Here is a 22,411-nt window from a genome sequence, read left to right as displayed (position 1 = left end):
AAGTTGTTAGGGTCATTAAATCTTCAGGGCAAAAGGGAAAGTTGTTAGTAACTCCTGCCCTCATAATGGAGATGGAAGAATGATGCATGGGGGTCAGGTGCAATTCTAGGTGGCTATAAGGAAGATTATGTGTTTAAAGCTGTTAAGAACTTTCAAGCCCTCACTTCTTATTCTAACACTTTTCTATCAAGATGACACGGGATCAGAAGAGGAAAAGAAAACAAAAAATGAAGAATGAATTAAAGAAAGTGGAAGCAATGAAGGAGGAGGAGCTTGAAATGGTGGATGACTTGTGGAGCCTGGACATGAGCTCTCGCTGGAGGCTGTACAGGTAGAGTAACATATAAAAAAACATATTATACAAGGGGTTATTCTTAATATTTTCTGTATTTAAGAATAATTAAATGGCAAATAAATATATTAATGTCAGAAATTAAGTTGCCAAGCAAACATTAAAAAGCATTGAAATGTTTTAATTTTTTAAATTAAACTCCCCCACCAATAAATAACTGTAGGTAAGGGAATTTCATTTCTAAATTTCCATGATTTTTAACATTTCATTTGGAACTAAAACTTAATTATTTGCTGTTGATTTCCCCATTTTTTTTATCGTAAACAATGTATATGTGAGTGTAAATGTGTGGTGTGTATACTTTTTGTGTACTGTGTGCAGTGTATGTAGTGTGTGTTCTCACCTCCACTAATATATATAGTATAAATGCTACAGGACATTGCTGCAGGTTCTCATTGCCCTTCAGGTTACAACACCACGCAGACCAATAGTAGGAGCGACAACTGACACAAGCATTGCTGCTTAAAGGTCCATTATAGTAAAAATATGTTTTTACAATCATGGCGCTTTAACCTTTAAGGATATATTGATTTTTTTTTCATGTGTTTGCTTCTTCTTAGTATGCTCCAAATATATCATACAGCAACTTTAAACCTCTCAGCAATCACTGCTTGTTTTTTTCAGCAGTAAATAAAGAAATAAATAAAAACATACAAGACAAAAAAAAATATGAATTCCAAATATCATAAAGATTAGAGAGTGTTTTTGTTGTAAGTTTGGCAAATTGTTTTAAATGTAGTGAGATATGGAAAATTACTTTTTACAACACCTTCACAAAACTGCCAAATTTGTTTAAGCAAAACAATGTTACAAGCATGTGAAGAACAGCATTTAACATTGAACAGCCCGGAGAACGGTGTACTGTAAAATTGTTTTCCACTTAATGTGTTTCCAATTAAGGGCTATATTACAAGTGAGGTGCAAAGGTTTTGCACTAGCAATATCATGTTTTTGCCAGCCTTTTTCATATACAGATATATACAATTAAGGAGTGCCCGGTCTAATCCGTTGTCTCATAACATAGGTGTGGTAGAGGCAAACAATACAGATATAAATTATAAAGTCCCAAAAGTTCTTGTGAATACAAGTGTAATAATCCGGAACCAAAGTAAACTGTAATATTTAAGTGTTCACGAGTGGCGCTTTTTTATAAGCAGATTTTAGGGTCGTGCTTCTTTCAGCAGTGTATTTAGGATTGTGATTTTACATATTCTAATTATGACTTCAAAGGTTATGTGTAACTTTAACACATTAGGCTAATACTATGTATATTTATGTGTATATTTTAGAAATTGGATTGCACTTTGCATGTCTTTTATTTAAATTAAAACTGAAAAACTGTCAGCTTCAGTTTCCCAGAGAGAGTCATCACTTTCTATGGGCCAGATAATCAAACATTCTCTAGTTTGGGGAGAGAATATAGTGCTGACTTCACAGGGGCAGAACTCACTGAATATTCTAAGCAAAGTGGAGTAACCTGGAAATCCCAGAGAAATTAGAGATGCCATCCATAGAAACTAATAAAGTTCTCTTTTGAGAACACTTTTGAGCCCTTCCCAGTCAAGTATCTTGAAACATGCACTATAAGCTTTATATTTAATGTTTTAATGTATTTTAATGGAAATACTCTCAATTCCTATATTTCTATATATATCTAAATATACAATATATCTCTCTCTATATGTACAGGCTATATTTACTGTATATATATATATATATATATATATATGTGTGTGTGTGTGTATATATATATGTATATATATATATATATATATATATATATATATTTAAATATATGTTTAAAAATAAAAAGAACATTTTCTTGTATGTGAAGAACATAGGATTTTAAAGTATTCCTAACTAATTTCGAGTGTGGGTTAACGCATAAGGGTTACAGTGCACCCCATAGAAGTTTATGTGGAGAAGAAGATAGTGCACCTGGCTGCAATAAATTTTTACTTTGACGGCAGTTAGCGCACAAGCGAAAAAGTAATTTAGTGCATCACTTGTAATCTGGTCCCATGTTTCTGATTAATAATATTATGATTGATATGTGGAATTCTAAAAATTTTTTTTTTTTCAAAGTCCTTTGGGTTATAAATGTGTTGGATGCTGGGTGCTACAAACAAGCCATATATGTTAATAAAACAGCATACATTTTTAGGCTATGGTTACAGCTTTACCAGACAGAAATCCGTCAGAAGATCCTGACGCATGAACAACAGTATCAGGAGGCTTCAGATCGCTTAATGGAGTTGAGACTACAAGAGGATTTGCAACTCTTAAAACAGGCCAAGGTCATAGGCATGACAACTACAGGTAACTTTTTTAATAAGATGGAAATGTGGCAATTTTATAATCTTAAATAAAGTATAATAAATAATAATAATCTGATCAGATCCATAAAAAAATGCAAATTTTCTTGAGCTGTCAATATTTTTCTTTTTAGGAGCTGCAAAGTTCAGAAAAATACTGCAGGAAGTAGAGCCCAGAATTGTCATTGTAGAAGAGGCGGCAGAGGTCCTAGAAGCTCACACTATAACCACACTGAGCTCTGCATGCCAGCACCTTATCCTTATTGGGGACCATCAACAGGTGTGTCCTGTACTGCAAGATTGTAACCAAAATGCCCCATTTTACATAAGAAAATGTTTCTATAGTTGTCTTATTGAGCTCATTCACTGTTTATTGTCTAGAGAGTATAAAATATATGTGAAGAAGGCACTTAAATAAAGAGCATTCTCTTTCTCTCAGAGTCCAAGCCAGATCCCTCCCAAATCCACCATAATTATTTTAGCCAATCAACTAATGCATCATCTGGTTCAAACAACTGGGAAAATTCTCTCTCCAGCTTTACCAGTCTTTGTGTAATTCTTTACAGTTTATTCACTAAAAATGTAGAGATGTGTAAGCTTTATTGAATCAGCAGCACAGGTCATAGTAAGATTGAAGATGCTGATGAGACCAGTGAATGTCACATTGGTGGCTTGTGTGGGCTTTATAAATCAGCTGTATAGGAAGTGATGAGACTGAATAGGCTGATGTGAACATTGAATTTCACATTGGTGGCTTGCGTGAACTTTGAAAATAAGCTGTATATGAAGTGATGAGACTGAATAGGCTGATGTGAAGAGTTAATTTCACATTGAGTAGCTTGAACTTTAATTGAGAAGTTGTTTTTTTGGCATTTTTAAATATTACAGAACACTAATCAGTAAAAAGAAGGAAAAAGAAATCAATCCATCTAGCTCATACGTCTTCTAAACATCAGCATAGATCCATGTAGCTTATACACCTTCTGTTCATTGGCACGGATATTTGAGTGCATATTTTTAATAATGCCTTATTAGCACAAAAGTTTAGTAAAATTCATGTGTAACATATTAAAGGGATTTTAAAGGGAAATGAAAGGCAACTTTTTCTTTCATGATTCAGATAGAACATACGATTTTCAACAACTTTCTAATTTACCTTTATTATCAACTTTTCTTTGTTCTTCTGGTATCTTTCATTGAAAAGCAGGGACGTAAGCCTAGCAGCCGGCACATTTTTGGAGCACTATATGGCAGCAGTTTTGCAAGAATGTTTTCCATTTGCTAGAGCACTAGAAGCTCCAGATGTCTACATTGGTACCCCTTCAAACAGAATATTAAGGGGACGAAGCAAATTTGATAATATAAGTAAAATGGAAACTTTCTTTTAAAATGGTATGCGCTGACTGATTTTCAAAATTATTTTTTGGGGTTTCATATCCCTTTAAAATATATTTTTCATCTAAAAGAGTGTATGTTAAGAATAGTGGTTTTTTTTCTAAAATATGGATAAAAAAACAACCTTTTGTTTTCATGCTTGTGAAGATGTTTCCCTCTACTGCTAAAACTACTATCTATAACTTGTGTAAAATCTCTTTGATCATAATATCTTGATACCTCATATTTTTTCACATTTTATTTGATGACACATCACATGACTCATGTTTGATGTTTTTTTTCAGCTGAGACCAAGTGCTAATGTGTATGATTTGGCCAAGAACTTCAACCTGGAAGTGTCTCTATTCGAAAGACTTATCCGTTCTGATCTTCCCTTTATCCGGCTGAACTACCAGGTGAGAATTAAATGACACTTCATAAGAAGCAAATTTATCAGGTATTTTGTATAACCCATGGGCTACACAATCTTCACAAACTCTGATCCAAGTGGCCTAAACACACTAAAAAAGTAGTTTAAATGCCTATGATATTCTGCTCAAGTTACACTTGTTACTAAAACAAATCATTACCCAAACATGTACTAGAAGAAGTGTATTCTTTCACATGGCGGTTCACACACCAAATATTTTTGTAATTCAGGTCTGGCACATAAACCATATAAACAATCAACTAGATTAAGAGTTTTCAGCGATATAGGGAAATTAACAACTGCCACAAAAGCGGCGTTTTTTCACCTCCCTATAGCGCTGCTAATACAGGTTTTGAAAAAGCAGGCTTGTACGGGCGATATGGTGGCGTTGAGCTCCATACCGCACCGAAATACAAGCGCTGCTTTGATGTGCTCGTGCACGATTTCCCCATAGACATCAATGGGGAGAGCTGGCAAAAAAAGCCTAACACCTGCGATCGCGGAAACAAAAGCTCCGTAACGCAGCCCCATTGATGTTTATGGGGAAAGAAAAAGTTATGTTTAAACCTACCACCCTAACATAAAAACCACATCTAAACACCCCTAATCTGCCGCCCCCGACATCACCGCCACCTAAATAAAACTATTAACCCATAATCTGCTGCTCCCGTAATCGCCGCAACCTACATACCGTTATTAACCCCTAATCTGCTGCCCCTAACATCCTGCCACCTAAAAAAAAATATTAGCCCCCAATGTCGCCACCACTATATTAAAGTTATTAACCCCTAATCCTCTGGCCTCCAACATCACTAACACTAAATAAATATATTAACCCCTAAACCTAACGTAACTCTAAGCATAACCCTAACCCTAACGTAACCATAAGCATAAGTCTAACCCTAACACCCCCTAACTTAAATATAATTAAAATAAATCTAAATAAACCTTACAATTATTACCTAAATAATTCCTATTTAAAACTAAATACAAACTGACCTGTAAAATAAAACCTAAGCTAGCTACAATATAACTAATAGTTATATTGTAGCTATCTTAGGTTTTATTTTTATTTCACAGCTAAGTTTGTATTTATTTTAATTAGGTTGACTAGTTAGTAAATAGTTATTAACTATTTAATAACTACCTAGCTAAAATAAATACAGTTACCTGTAAAATAAAACCTAACCTGCCTTACACTAAAAACTAACATTACAATAAAATAAAATTGATTAAATTATTAAAATACAATTTTCTAAATTATAAAAAAAAATTACTCCTAATCTAATAGCCCTATCAAAATAACCCCCCCCCCCCCAAAAAAAAAAAAACAAACAAAACCCTAGCCTACACTAAACTGCCGTCTGGATGAAGACTTCTTGCCATCTGGATGAGGACTTCGCCGGCTGGATGAAGATGGAAGAGGCCGCCCGGATGAAGACTTCTTGCCGCCTGGATGATGACTTCGCCGGCTGGATGAGGATGGATGTCCGGACTTTGATAACTGTAAGTGGATCGTCGGGGGTTAGTGTTGTTTTAAGGGTTTTTTGGGTGGGGTTTTTTTTTAGCTTAGGGTTTGGGCAATGTAAAAGAGCTAAATGCCCACAGGGCAATGGTTAGCTTAGGTTTATTTAGATAGGTTTTTATTTGGGGGGGTTGTTTGGTTTGATGGTGGGTTTTACTGTTGGGGGGTGTTTGTATTTTTTTTTACAGGTAAAAGAGCTGATTTCTTTGGGGCAATGCCCCACAAAAAGCCATTGGCAGTTTGGTGTAGGCTAGGTTTTTTTATTTTGGGGGGGGGGCTTTTTTATTTTGATAGGGCTATTAGATTATTCGTTTTTATTTTTGATCATTTCATTTTTTATTTTTTGTAATTTAGTGTTTATTATTTTTTGTAATTTAGAAAATTGTATTTTAATAATTTAATTAATTTTATTTTATTGTAATGTTAGTTTTTAGTGTAAGGCAGGTTAAGTTTTTTTTTACAGGTAACTTTGTATTTATTTTAGCTAGGTAGTTATTAAATAGTTAATAACTATTTACTAACTAGTCTACCTAGTTAAAATAAATACAAACAAACCTGTGAAATAAAAATAAATCCTAAAATAGATACAATATAACTATTAGTAATATTGTAGCTAGCTTAGGTTTTATTTTACAGGTAAGTATGTATTTAGTTTTAAATAGTTATTATTTAGGTAATAATTGTAAGGTTTATTTAGATTTATTTTAATTATATTTAAGTTAGGGTGTGATAGGGTTAGGGTTAGACTTAGGTTTAGGGGTTAATATATTTATGTAGAGTTAGTAATGTGGGAGGTCAGAGGTTTAGGGGTTAATAATTTATTTAAGTATATTTCGTTGTGGGGGCTTGCGGTTTAGTGGTTAATAGGTTTATTATAGCGGCGGTGTGGGAGGATGGCAGATTAGGGGTTAATAATCTTTAAATAGTGTTTGCGATGCGGGAGGGCGGCGGTTTAGGGATTAATAGGTTTATTATAGTGGCGACGATGTCGGGGAGTGGCGGAATAGGGGTTAATAATTTTACTTAGTGGTGGCGATGTTCGGAGCGGCAGATTAGGGGTTAATAATTTTATTTTAGTGTTTGCGATGCGGGAGGGCCTCGGTTTAGGAGTTAATAGGTAGTTTATGGGTGTTAGTGTACTTTTTAACACTTTAGTTATGAGTTTTATGCTACAGCTTTGACTTTAGATGGTGGTATGGATCTTGTCAGTATAGGGTGTACTGCTCACTTTTTAGCCTCCCAGGCAAAATCGTAATACCGGCGCTATGGAAGTCCCATTAAAAAAATACTTTTTTAAAAATGCGGTATTGACGTTGCGTGACGACCTAAAAGGTGTGCGGTACACCTATACCTACAAGACTCGTAATAGCAGCGTTAGGGAAAAAGCAGTTATGAAGTATAACAATGCTTATAGTGCTGCAAATACCATGCTAGTCCATCAATCTTGTTCCATGCTTTGTAAAGAAGGAAATATACGGCTAGATTACGAGTTTTGTCGGTACAGCTGTGCGGTGCTAACGAGCAGTTTATGCTCACCGCTCACCTACAGACAACGCTGGTATTACGGGTTTTTACAAACCCAGCGTTAGCCGCAGAAAAGTGAGCGTAGAGCAAAATTTTGATCCACATCTCACCTCAATACCAGCGCTGCTTACGGTAGCGGTGAGCTGGCTAAACGTGCTTGTGCACGATTTCCCCATAGGAATCAATGGGGGAGAGCCGGCTGAAAAAAAACCTAACACCTGCAAAAAAGCAGCGTTCAGCTCCTAACACAGCCCCATTGATTCCTATGGGGAAATACATTTTATGTCTACACCTAACACCCTAACATGAACCCCGAGTCTAAACACCCATAATCTTACACTTATTGACCCCTAATCTGCCGCCCCCGACATCGCTGACACCTGCATTATATTATTAACCCCTAATCTGCCGCCTCCAATGTTGCCGCCACTATAATAAATTTATTAACCCCTAAACCTAACCCTAACCCCCCTTAACTTAAATATAATTTAAATAAATCTAAATAAAATTACTACAATTAACTAAATTATTCCCATTTAAAACTAAATACTTACCTATAAAATAAACCCTAAGCTAGCTACAATATAACTAATAGTTACATTGTAGCTATCTCAGGGTTTATTTTTATTTTACAGGCAACTTTGTATTTATTTTAACTAGGTAGAATAGTTATTAAATAGTTATTAACTATTTAATAACTACCTAGTTAAAATAAAGACAAATTTACCTGTAAAATAAAACCTAACCTAAGTTACAATTACACCTAACACTACACTATAATTAAATTAATTCCCTAAAGTAAATTAAATTAATTACAATTAAATAAAATTAACTAAAGTATAAAAAAAACAAACACTAAATTACATAAAATAATAAAATAATTACAAGTCTTTAAAACTAATTACACCTAATCTAATCCCCCTAATAAAATAAAAAAGCCCCTCAAAATAATAAAAAGCCCTACCCTATACTAAATTACAAATAGCCCTTATAAGGGCTTTTTGCGGGGCATTGCCCCAAAGTAATCAGCTCTTTTAACTTTAAAAAAAAATTACAATACCCCCCCAACAATACAACCCACCACCCACACACCCAACCCTACTCTAAAACCCACCCAATCCCCCCTTAATAAAACCTAACACTAACCCCTTGAAGATCATCCTACCTTGAGATGTCTTCACCCAACGGGGCCGAAGTCCTCAACGAAGCCGGGCGAAGTGGTCCTCCAGATGGGTAGAAGTCTTCATCCAAGCAGGGAAGAAGAGGTCCTCCAGACGGGCAGAAGTCTTCATCCAGACAGCATCTTCTATCTTCATTCATCCAGTGCGGAGCGGGTCCATCTTCAAGACATCCGACGCGAAGCATCCTCTTCTTCTGACGGCGACTGTAGAATGAAGGTTCCTTTAGGTGACGTCATCCAAGATGGCGTCCCTTCAATTCCGATTGGCTGATAGAATTCTATCAGCCAATCGGAATTAAGGTAGAAAAAATCCTATTGGCTGATGCAATCAGCCAATAGGATTGAAGTTCAATCCTATTGGCTGATCCAATCAGCCAATAGGATTGAGCTCACATTCTATTGGCTGATTGGAACAGCCAATAGAATGCAAGCTCAATCCTATTGGCTGATTGCATCAGCCAATAGGATTTTTCCTACCTTAATTCCGATTGGCTGATAGAATTATATCAGCCAATTGGAATTGAAGAGACGCCATCTTGGATGACGTCACTTAAAGGAACCTTCATTCTACAGTCGCCGTCAGAAGAAGAGGATGCTCCACGTCGGATGTCTTGAAGATGGATCTGCTCCGCGCCGAATGGATGAAGATAGAAGATGCCATCTGGATGAAGACTTCTGCCCGTCTGGAGGACTACTTCGCCCGGCTTCGTTGAGGACTTCGGCCCGATTGGGTGAAGACTTCTCAAGGTAGGGTGATCTTCAAGGGGTTAGTGTTAGTGGTTTTATTAAGTGGGGATTGGGTGGGTTTTAGAGTAGGGTTGGGTGTGTGGGTGGTGGGTTTTAATGTTGGGGGGGTATTGTAATTTTTTTTTACAGGTAAAAGAGCTGATTACTTTGGGGCAATGCCCCGCAAAAAGCCCTTTTAGGGGCTATTTGTAATTTAGTATATGGTAGGGCTTTTTATTATTTTGGGGCGCTTTTTTATTTTATTAGGGGTATTAGATTAGGTGTAATTAGTTTAAAAAACTTGTAATTATTTTATTATTTTCTGTAATTTAGTGGGTTTTTTTGTACTTTAGTTAATTTTATTTAATTGTAATTAATTTAATTTAATTTAGGTGTAATTGTAACTTAGGTCAGATTTTTTTTTACAGGTAAATTTGTCTTTTTTTTTAACTAGGTAGCTATTAAATAGTTAATAACTATTTAATAACTATTGTACCTAGTTAAAATAAATACAAAGTTGCCTGTAAAATAAAAATAAAGCCTGAGATAGCTACAATGTAACTATTAGTTATATTGTAGCTAGCTTAGGGTTTGTTTTATAGGTAAGTATTTAGTTTTAAATAGGAATAATTTAGTTAATGATAGTTATTTTATTTAGATTTATTTAAATTATTTTTAAGTTAGGGGGGTTAGGGTTAGACTTAGATTTAGGGGTTAATAACTTTAATATAGTAGCAGCGACGTTGGGGGCGGCAGATTAGGGGTTAATAAATGTATGTAGGTGTCGGCAATGTTAGGGATGGCATATTAGGGGTTAATAAAATGTAACTAGTGTTTGCGAGGCGGGAGTACGGCGGTTTAGGGGTTAATATAGTTATTATAGTGGCGGCGATGTCCGGTTCGGCAGATTAGGGGTTAAATTTTTTATATAAGTATTTGCGATGTGGGGGGCCTCGGTTTAGGGGTTAATATGTAGATTATGGGTGTTAGTGTCCTTTTTAGCCCTTTAGTTAAGCGTTTTATACTACGGCGTTAGCCCATAAAACTCTTAACTACTGACTTTCAAATGCGGTACCAGTTTTGACAGGAGAGGGTGTACCGCTTAAGTTTAGGAAGACTCGTAATACCGGCGTTAGGCAAATCCCATTAAAAATATAGGATACGCAATTGACGTAAGTGGATTTGCTGTATTTTCGAGTCTGGACAAAAAAGTGAGCGGTACACCTGTACCTGCAAGACTCGTAATACCAGCGGGTGTTAAAAAGCAGCGTTGGGACCTCTCAACGCTGCTTTTTAAGGCTAACGCAAGACTCGTAATCTAGCCGATAATTTCTAAGAATTAAATTTTTCACCCTTGTGATTGGGAGGTCATTTTGGATGGTTCTCTTTGGTGATAGTGGGGGTGATCTAGGGGGCTGGGGTTGTTAGTGGTAGGAGGTGTGGAATAATTATTGTAGGAGGTGTGTAATAGGGTTAATTGTGGGGTCATTGCAGTTATGGTTAATTGTCATATGTGGTTTTGAAAAGTAGGTGGATATTTGCTGTGGGATGCCAGTGTGGTTGACTATTATCATGGTTGGGGTGTCTTGGTTAGGATTTATTATTGTAGGGGGCTAAGGGAAGAAAATCCATCTAATCTACAGAAATTACTGGAGCCATGTCTCATCTTTATGCATTGAGGTTTAGCCTGCCTTGTGGCTGACTATAGAATATGTTAAGGCAGATATAAAGAAAAAAGGGATTTTAATTGCAACAGGATTGAAATGCTTTCCATTGAAAGTAGGGGAATCACAATATCTTGCAACTTGTTGGAGTTTGGTTACATTTCTTTACCCAAGGTTTTTTTATAATCACTTTTGAGTTTGCTGGGGTTTACTGGTTCTGCAACAGAATTGATGTTTAGCCCTTTGCTTGTCAGGTTACTATATTTGCCTTTTTTGTATTCTAGGCTGGGAGTGCCCTGTTTGTTGTAAGTGTAAAGATAAGAGTACTTAAGATGATGGTTTGTGGATATGTTTCACACATACTTATCAGTAAACTAATAATGCATGGTTACATGTCAGGTGTACTCATAGGGGGGTAGTTATCAAGCCGTCAACCTCAAATACGCTGGAATTCCGCAGCGTATTTGTGGCGAGGCTGATTCGCCTTAGTTATCAAAGGCTCGAGACCGGCAAAAGTAGAATTTTGTGACGTAAGCTTCGATCCGCCGGACTCAGTCCGACACAGATCGATTCTTACGTCACTCCAGATGTTCCGCACACAAGTGCGGCACATTCTCACTACTTTTGCTAGCTATCAAAAAACTAGCAGGTACGCTCGGCACTTTTCCGGCCCAGCGTACCTGGTTTTCAATCCGCCACCCCTGGAGGCGGCGGATCCCATAGGAATCAATGGGAGTCTGACCATAGCGAAAGTACAAGTTCGCTGCTGACAGACATCCCATTGATTCCTATGGGAGCTGTCTACACCTAACACCCTAACATGTACCCCGAGTCTAAACACCGCTAATCTGACCCCCCCTACACCGCCGCAACTAAATAAAGTTATTACCCCCTAAACCGTCGCTCCCGGAGCCCACCGCAAGCTACTCTATACATATTAACCCCTAAACCGCCGCTCCCGGAGCCCACCGCAACTATAATAAATGTATTAACCCCTAAACCGCCGCTCCCTGAACCCGCCGCAACCTATATTAAATGTATTAACCCCTAATCTGCCCCCCCTACACCGTCGCCACCTATAATAAATTTATTAACCCCTATCCTGCCCCCCACTACGCCGCCGCCACTGTAATAAAATTATTAACCCCTAAACCTAAGTCTAACCCTAACCCTAACGCCCCCTAACTTAAATATTAATTAAATAAATCTAAATAAATTAACTCTTATTAACTAAATGAATCCTATTTAAAACTAAATACTTACCTTTAAAATAAACCCTAATATAGCTACAATATAAATAATAATTATATTATAGCTATCTTAGGATTTATATTTATTTTACAGGTACCTTTCAATTTATTTTAACCATGTACATTAACTATTAAATAGTTATTAACTATTTAATAGCTTACCTAGCTAAAATAAAGAGAAATGTACCTGTGAAATAAATCCTAACCTAAGTTACAATTACACCTAACACTACACTATACTTTAATAAATTATTCCTATTTAAAAATAAATACTTACCTGTAAAATAAACCCTAAGATAGCTACAATGTAATTAATACTTATTATAGCTATCTTAGGATTTATATTTAGTTTACAGGTATCTTTGTATTTATTTTAGCTAGTTAGAATAGTTATTAAATTGTTATTAACTATTTAATAACTACCTAGCTAAAAGAAATACAAAATTACCTGTAAAATAAATCCTAACTTAAGTTACAATTAAACCTAATACTACACTATCATTAAATTAACTAAATAAACTACCTACAAATAACTACAATGAAATACAATTACATAAACTAACTAAAGTACAAAAAATAAAAAAAGCTAAGTTACAAAAAATAAAAAAATAAGTTACAAACATGTTAAAAATATTACAACAATTTTAAGCTACTTACACCTAATCCAAGATGGCGTCCCCTCAATTCCGATTGGCTGATAGGATTCTATCAGCCAATCGGAATTAAGGTAGGAAAAATCTGATTGGCTGATGGAATCAGCCAATCAGATTGAGCTCGCATTCTATTGGCTGTTCCGATCAGCCAATAGAATGCGAGCTCAATCTGATTGGCTGATTGGATCAGCCAATCGGATTGAACTTTAATCTGATTGGCTGATTCCATCAGCCAATCAGATTTTCCTACCTTAATTCCGATTGGCTGATAGAATCCTATCAGCCAATCGGAATTGAGGGGACGCCATCTTGGATGACGTCCCTTAAAGGAGCCGTCATTCGTCGTAGTCCGTCGGTGAAGAAGGTGGTTCCGCGTCGGCGGAAGGAAGATTCAAGACCCGGCTTGGAAGATGACTTCGCCTGGATAGAAGACCTCTTCAGCGCCTCTTTGAAGATGACATCGGCCGGATCGAAGACTTCTTCAGCGCCGCCTGGATGATGACTTCATCGGATGGAAGATTTCTTCAGCGCCGCTTGGAGGATTAACTTCTTCCGCTCCGGATGTCCTCTTCAGTTCCATCGGTGGCTCGGCTGAGTGAAGACGACTCAAGGTAGGATGATCTTCAGGGGATTAGTGTTAGGTTTTTGTAAGGGGGGTTTGGGTTAGATTAGGGGTATGTGGGTGGTGGGTTTTAATGTTGGGGGGGGGGTTGTATTTTTCTTTTACAGGCAAAAGAGCTGAACTTTTTGGGGCATGCCCCCACAAATGGCCCTTTTAAGGGCTGGTAAGGTAAAAGAGCTTTGAAATTTATGTAATTTAGAATAGGGTAGGGATTTTTTTTATTTTGGGGGGGTTTGTTATTTTATTAGGGGGCTTAGATTAGGTGTAAGTAGCTTAAAATTGTTGTAATATTTTTAACATGTTTGTAACTTATTTTTTTATTTTTTGTAACTTAGCTTTTTTTATTTTTTGTAACTTAGCTTTTTTTATATTTTGTACTTTAGTTAGTTTATGTAATTGTATTTCATTGTAGTTATTTGTAGTTAATTTATTTAGTTAATGTAATGATAGTGTAGTATTAGGTTTAATTGTAACTTAAGTTAGGATTTATTTTACAGGTAATTTTGTATTTCTTTTAGCTAGGTAGTTATTAAATAGTTAATAACTATTTAATAACTATTCTAACTAGCTAAAATAAATACAAAGTTACCTGTAAAATAAATATAAATCCTAAGATAGCTATAATATAATTATTAATTACATTGTAGCTATCTTAGGGTTTATTTTACAGGTAAGTATTTATTTTTAAATAGGAATAATTTATTAAAGTATAGTGTAGTGTTAGGTGTAATTGTAACTTAGGTTAGGATTTATTTCACAGGTACATTTCTCTTTATTTTAGCTAGGTAAGCTATTAAATAGTTAATAACTATTTAATAGCTATTGTACCTGGTTAAAATAAATTGAAAGGTACCTGTAAAATAAATATAAATCCTAAGATAGCTAGAATATAATTATTAGTTATATTGTAGCTATATTAGGGTTTATTTTATAAGTAAGTATTTAGTTTTAAATAGGATTCATTTAGTTAATAAGAGTTAATTTATTTAGATGTATTTAATTAATATTTAAGTTAGGGGGCGTTAGGGTTAGGGTTAGACTTAGGTTTAGGGGTTAATAATTTTATTACAGTGGCGGCGGCGTAGTGGGAGGCAGGATAGGGGTTAATAAATTTATTATAGGTTGCGGCGGGTTCATGGAGCGGCGGTTTAGGGGTTAAACTATTTATTTAGTTGCGGAGAGGTGCGGGATCAGCAGGATAGGGGTTAATAATTTTATAATAGAGGGCGACGGTATAGGGGGGGCAGGATAGGGGTTACTAGGTATACTGTAGGTGGCAGCGGTGTCCGGGAGCGGTGGTTTAGGGGTTAATACATTTATAAGACTTGCGGCGGGGTCTAGGAGCGGCGGTTTAGGGGTTAATACATTTATAAGACTTGCGGCGGGGTCTAGGAGCGGCGGTTTAGGGGTTAGTAACTTTATTTAGTTGCGGGGGGCTCCGGGGGCGCCGGATGTCCTCTTCAGTTCCATCGGTGGCTCGGCTGAGTGAAGACGACTCAAGGTAGGATGATCTTCAGGGGATTAGTGTTAGGTTTTTGTAAGGGGGGTTTGGGTTAGATTAGGGGTATGTGGGTGGTGGGTTTTAATGTTGGGGGGGGGGTTGTATTTTTCTTTTACAGGCAAAAGAGCTGAACTTTTTGGGGCATGCCCCCACAAATGGCCCTTTTAAGGGCTGGTAAGGTAAAAGAGCTTTGAAATTTATGTAATTTAGAATAGGGTAGGGATTTTTTTTATTTTGGGGGGGTTTGTTATTTTATTAGGGGGTTTAGATTAGGTGTAAGTAGCTTAAAATTGTTGTAATATTTTTAACATGTTTGTAACTTATTTTTTTATTTTTTGTAACTTAGCTTTTTTTATTTTTTGTAACTTAGCTTTTTTTATTTTTTGTACTTTAGTTAGTTTATGTAATTGTATTTCATTGTAGTTATTTGTAGTTAATTTATTTAGTTAATGTAATGATAGTGTAGTATTAGGTTTAATTGTAACTTAAGTTAGGATTTATTTTACAGGTAATTTTGTATTTCTTTTAGCTAGGTAGTTATTAAATAGTTAATAACTATTTAATAACTATTCTAACTAGCTAAAATAAATACAAAGTTACCTGTAAAATAAATATAAATCCTAAGATAGCTATAATATAATTATTAATTACATTGTAGCTATCTTAGGGTTTATTTTACAGGTAAGTATTTATTTTTAAATAGGAATAATTTATTAAAGTATAGTGTAGTGTTAGGTGTAATTGTAACTTAGGTTAGGATTTATTTCACAGGTACATTTCTCTTTATTTTAGCTAGGTAAGCTATTAAATAGTTAATAACTATTTAATAGCTATTGTACCTGGTTAAAATAAATTGAAAGGTACCTGTAAAATAAATATAAATCCTAAGATAGCTAGAATATAATTATTAGTTATATTGTAGCTATATTAGGGTTTATTTTATAAGTAAGTATTTAGTTTTAAATAGGATTCATTTAGTTAATAAGAGTTAATTTATTTAGATGTATTTAATTAATATTTAAGTTAGGGGGCGTTAGGGTTAGGGTTAGACTTAGGTTTAGGGGTTAATAATTTTATTACAGTGGCGGCGGCGTAGTGGGAGGCAGGATAGGGGTTAATAAATTTATTATAGGTTGCGGCGGGTTCATGGAGCGGCGGTTTAGGGGTTAAACTATTTATTTAGTTGCGGAGAGGTGCGGGATCAGCAGGATAGGGGTTAATAATTTTATAATAGAGGGCGACGGTATAGGGGGGGCAGGATAGGGGTTACTAGGTATACTGTAGGTGGCAGCGGTGTCCGGGAGCGGCGGTTTAGGGGTTAATACATTTATAAGACTTGCGGCGGGGTCTAGGAGCGGCGGTTTAGGGGTTAATACATTTATAAGACTTGCGGCGGGGTCTAGGAGCGGCGGTTTAGGGGTTAGTAACTTTATTTAGTTGCGGGGGGCTCCGGGGGCGCCGGTATAGGGGGTAGAACAGTGTAGTTTAGTGTGAGTGCTTAGTGACAGGCTACAATATTAAAATAAATTAAAACTTCTAAGCACTAAAAATACCTGCACACATCAAAATAAGATTGCACTCTGGAGGCAATCTAAATGAGAACCCAAATGATAAAAACAGAGATAGATGTGGCGCTAAAGGCAGCACGGTATATACTAAAGATACGGCAAGAGAAATACCTAATATTGATAATAACTGTTATACATAAATATGATAAAAATGATGAAAAAACAAACAGCGGACTCAAAAGTTATTAATAAACAGCGGACTCAAAAGTTATTAGTAAAATCTCAGAATCTTTATATTTGAAATTAATACTTTATATTTGAAATTAATACTTTGTTAAAATCAATCGATAGCAAAAGTTAAAGGTACATAGGAATACACATAAAAAATGATATACAATAACACTAAATGAACCACCGGTGGTTTAATTTAATAATAAAAAACTGGTAATATCTAAAAAAGAGGAGCTGATTTCCCTTAAGCGTAAATCAATGTGGGTAAGGCTGAAATGTCCACTTAGCAAATGATTGTCAAATATAGAAATCCAACAATAAAAAAGGATTTGATTTAGAAGGTCAAATGAGCAAAGAGACCCGTTAGTTTCTGTAGTAATTCAATGTATCCAGACAGTCAACAGGAATCCCCAATCCAAGCTGACAAGTTATGAAAGTTTAAATGATAATACCTTTTGCGCTGCAGGACAAATACCTCTGGGCAGGCTCTCTTTTAGATTCAGAGACTCACCAGACACTTCGGTCGATTCCTGTATGTAGTGACCGGGTAGCTAAGTCCCTTCTCGCAGCTTTTTTCTGTTAGCCTGTCTGCCGTGGTGCTTCGTCGGCAAACGTTTGGCGTGTGACGTCAGGTCGAGCGTCACGTGGCTGAAATCCTCCAATCAGTGTGGGGATTCCCCGCTGTCGGTATTGCTGCGGGAAATTTGAAATCCGGACAATCTCAGAGCGCTCTGATGGATAGTGGTAGTAGTTCAAAGTTGCATCTACGCGTTTCAGCCGTGTACCGGCCTTTATCAAGATGATCAGTCCATAGTGAACTATCCTTTTATAGTGATTTCAATTTCCTGTTTATTTCTTTTGGGTCATATCTTATTGGCTAGCCACCATTTGACCTTTAAAATATTGGAGAGAATTTTGAGTCGCAAATTATCTGTCCTTACCAGTTAACCCAATACTTGGTGCATTAAATGCCTAAAATTATAAAGTAATCATATAAATGCTTAAACTTAACATTTCTATAGTTATATTAAAGTTCAACAGCCCATAATTTAATTTGTAATTCTTAAATATAATTTAAGAAAGTGCAAATAAGTTTCTAAAACATAAATATTATTATTAATAAAAAAATATATATATACTATAATAAACCATAAAGGCAACAAATGATTCTTAGACACACTTCACCCTAATATAAAGCAATCTTAACTGACAAATCTCATGCAATATATTAATAAATAACCTATCTCATAAAAAATATATATATGTACAAGATAAATATAAATATAGAAAGAATCCCTTTAATAAAAATCAAAGTTTTAATGTAAGTCTCCATAAATAACCAACATAGGAAAAAAAAAAATTTTTTGTATTCTAAAATTAATGTGAAAACATATATAAAAGATAAAAATTAATTTATATTCCATTAAAGTTTGATCTAGCTGATAATCTTATGTTAATTTGAGAATTTTGTTTTTAAAAGAATCATATATTTAAAATATCATATATTTAAAAGTAGGGGGGGGGAAATTTTAATAGGTGCCCGTAAAACTAGCATAAGCTAATAGCTTATATTAATGTATAAAAGGGTTCAAGTCTAGTTCTGCATTCAAACCATCCGGTACCAATGTGCCAAAATTAAAAATCAGTTCAGCTTCCTTGTATAAAATTAATCTTTCAAAGTCACCTCCCCTACCATCATGTTTAACCTTTTTTATACCCCACCAACTAAGCTCGCTAATATTGCTACTGTGATACTCTTTGAAGTGTTTAGAAACAAAATGCCCCTCAAAACCATTTTTAATATTATTTATATGATCTCTTATCCTATCCCTTAATTTCCTTTGGGTCTGACCTAGATACTGCTTTTTACAAGAACACTGGAGGAGGTAGATAACACCCTTATCACTACATCTGATTATATCCTTTATGGTGTGTCTGTAGTTTCTGGTGGTTGAACCGATTTCCTTTAGTTTTGTGCTGTGTTTACAAGCTACACAGCTATAGCATGGAAAGAAACCTTTTATTTGAGACCCCATTAAGTCCACATCTATTGTGTTTCTGTTTCTTTTGTACATACTAGGAGCTAACTCATTTTTCAAATTTTTTGCTTTGGTGTAGATTATATCTGGGTATTTCTTCACATGGTCTCCTAGTATGTGATCTTTCCTTATAAGGTGCCAGTGCTTATTTAAAATTGATTTTATATGGCTATGTTGGGCATTATACTTTGTAATAAAAGGTATGTTCAATTTCGGCACTTGGTCATTTTTCTGGAGGCTTCTCTCTTTACCTCTAAGGAGTTCTTCCCTATCCCTCAACCTTGCTGTCTCAATTGCTTTATTGACATTGTTTACTTCATATCCTTTATCCAGGAACTTATCTTTTAAGACTAAAGATTGAGTTTCAAAATCTTCTATGTTACTGCAGTTTTTTTTGATCCTAGTAAACTGGCTAGTAGGAATATTTTCTATCCATTTAGTTAAGTGACAGCTTTCCATGTGTACATAATTGTTAGCGTCTACTTTTTTGAAAAACGTCTTTGTATGGATTTTTTGGTCAATAATATTTATCTCTAGATCCAGAAAATGTAAGGATTTACTACTTATTTCACTTGTAAATTTCAAACCCAGACTATTTTGGTTAAAATCTTCTAAGAATAGGTTGAGTAATTCACAATCACCATTCCAAATTATGAAAATATCATCTATAAATCTTTTGTAGGCTACCAAGTTCGCACCCCATGCTCCTTTATAAATAAAAGACTCTTCTAGGTAACCCATAAAAATGTTGGCATAGCTGGGTGCGAACTTGGTGCCCATTGCAGTACCCTTTTGTTGTAGATAGTATTTCCCATCAAAGATAAAATAGTTATTGGTTAAAATAAATTCAATACATTTCAAAATAAAATGACACTGATCTGTTTTTAGGTTTATATCCTTTTTTAGAAAATGTTTTACTGCCAACAAGCCCAAATTATGTTCAATATTTGTGTATAAGCTAGTTACGTCACAAGTGACCATCAGATATTTATCATTCCAATCTATTTGGTTTAAAATATTCAGTAGATGTGTAGAATATTTTAAATATATGATTCTTTTAAAAACAAAATTCTCAAATTAACATAAGATTATCAGCTAGATCAAACTTTAATGGAATATAAATTAATTTTTATCTTTTATATATGTTTTCACATTAATTTTAGAATACAAATTTTTTTTTTTTTTTTCCTATGTTGGTTATTTATGGAGACTTACATTAAAACTTTGATTTTTATTAAAGGGATTCTTTCTATATTTATATTTATCTTGTACATATATATATTTTTTATGAGATAGGTTATTTATTAATATATTGCATGAGATTTGTCAGTTAAGATTGCTTTATATTAGGGTGAAGTGTGTCTAAGAATCATTTGTTGCCTTTATGGTTTATTATAGTATATATATATTTTTTTATTAATAATAATATTTATGTTTTAGAAACTTATTTGCACTTTCTTAAATTATATTTAAGAATTACAAATTAAATTATGGGCTGTTGAACTTTAATATAACTATAGAAATGTTAAGTTTAAGCATTTATATGATTACTTTATAATTTTAGGCATTTAATGCACCAAGTATTGGGTTAACTGGTAAGGACAGATAATTTGCGACTCAAAATTCTCTCCAATATTTTAAAGGTCAAATGGTGGCTAGCCAATAAGATATGACCCAAAAGAAATAAACAGGAAATTGAAATCACTATAAAAGGATAGTTCACTATGGACTGATCATCTTGATAAAGGCCGGTACACGGCTGAAACGCGTAGATGCAACTTTGAACTACTACCACTATCCATCAGAGCGCTCTGAGATTGTCCGGATTTCAAATTTCCCGCAGCAATACCGACAGCGGGGAATCCCCACACTGATTGGAGGATTTCAGCCACGTGACGCTCGACCTGACGTCACACGCCAAACGTTTGCCGACGAAGCACCACGGCAGACAGGCTAACAGAAAAAAGCTGCGAGAAGGGACTTAGCTACCCGGTCACTACATACAGGAATCGACCGAAGTGTCTGGTGAGTCTCTGAATCTAAAAGAGAGCCTGCCCAGAGGTATTTGTCCTGCAGCGCAAAAGGTATTATCATTTAAACTTTCATAACTTGTCAGCTTGGATTGGGGATTCCTGTTGACTGTCTGGATACATTGAATTACTACAGAAACTAACGGGTCTCTTTGCTCATTTGACCTTCTAAATCAAATCCTTTTTTATTGTTGGATTTCTATATTTGACAATCATTTGCTAAGTGGACATTTCAGCCTTACCCACATTGATTTACGCTTAAGGGAAATCAGCTCCTCTTTTTTAGATATTACCAGTTTTTTATTATTAAATTAAACCACCGGTGGTTCATTTAGTGTTATTGTATATCATTTTTTATGTGTATTCCTATGTACCTTTAACTTTTGCTATCGATTGATTTTAACAAAGTATTAATTTCAAATATAAAGTATTAATTTCAAATATAAAGATTCTGAGATTTTACTAATAACTTTTGAGTCCGCTGTTTATTAATAACTTTTGAGTCCGCTGTTTGTTTTTTCATCATTTTTATCATATTTATGTATAACAGTTATTATCAATATTAGGTATTTCTCTTGCCGTATCTTTAGTATATACCGTGCTGCCTTTAGCGCCACATCTATCTCTGTTTTTATCACTTAGTGACAGGCTAGCAATAAAGCTGGGAAAAAGCCGAAGGGCAGCGAGATCGGATGAGTGATAACTGTCACAGTCCGCTGCTCATCGCCCCGCGGCTTTTTGACAGCTTTATTTGATAACTTAGGCGAACGTATTCAAGGTCCGCGGCGGCGAAGGTAGGCGAGCTTAGGCGGACGTATTGGGCCGGCGAAGCCAGAAAAGTAGACGGCTTGATAACTACCCCCCATAGTATGCTGCACCCCATGCTCACCCAATGTAATCTTTTCAACCGTGTTGGACATTTCAATAATATTTTAGTAGTATAATCTATTACATCTAATTACATATCACAATGCTGTAATGTTAAGACTTTGTGAGAAGACACCATTCTCATCTCTGTGTCATATAATTCTGAATCTGGACATTTTCTCTATTTGCAGCACCGCATGCGACCAGAAATAGCGCAACTCCTGACCCCTCATATCTACCAGAACCTTGAAAACCATGAATCAGTGCTAAACTATGAAAACATCAAGGTAAGTTATTTTGGGTTAAAAACATTACATTTTCCTATGAAATAATAAAAAAAAAATATTGCCTACAATCTTACATTCATCTTGCAGAACAGATAAGCCACAGATCTGTCTTTCCACAGTGACATATTGCAGTTATATTTAGACCAATCAATTAATTCCAAAAACAAAGTGACACTGTTCACTGAAGGCAAAGTATGGATAAGCTAAAGCCCCATTATGAACCTAAAGAAAGGAATGCTTGTGCTGCTGCACAGCATGTGCAATTTTGAAATCTGATATTTGTTTCATAAGATGGTGAGAGTCCACGAGATCATCACATGTGGGATTACACTC

At 35.2% G+C, this 22,411-nt stretch overlaps 1 protein-coding gene across 1 annotated transcript in view; it reads left to right on the top strand.

Moving 5' to 3' along the window:
* ZNFX1 (zinc finger NFX1-type containing 1) overlaps positions 1 to 22,411 on the top strand; it is an 86,484-nt gene that overhangs the window by 48,490 nt on the left and 15,583 nt on the right. The window contains exons 9-13 of the mRNA XM_053719369.1: positions 192 to 331; positions 2,517 to 2,671; positions 2,802 to 2,947; positions 4,347 to 4,457; positions 21,983 to 22,078. Coding sequence (XP_053575344.1) covers positions 192 to 331; positions 2,517 to 2,671; positions 2,802 to 2,947; positions 4,347 to 4,457; positions 21,983 to 22,078 — 648 coding nt within the window. The remainder of the gene's footprint in view (positions 1 to 191; positions 332 to 2,516; positions 2,672 to 2,801; positions 2,948 to 4,346; positions 4,458 to 21,982; positions 22,079 to 22,411) is intronic.

The sequence above is a fragment of the Bombina bombina genome, chromosome 1, assembly GCF_027579735.1.
Source record: "Bombina bombina isolate aBomBom1 chromosome 1, aBomBom1.pri, whole genome shotgun sequence".
NCBI classification, from domain to species: domain Eukaryota; kingdom Metazoa; phylum Chordata; class Amphibia; order Anura; family Bombinatoridae; genus Bombina; species Bombina bombina.
This window is presented reverse-complemented; position numbering and strand designations above follow the sequence as displayed.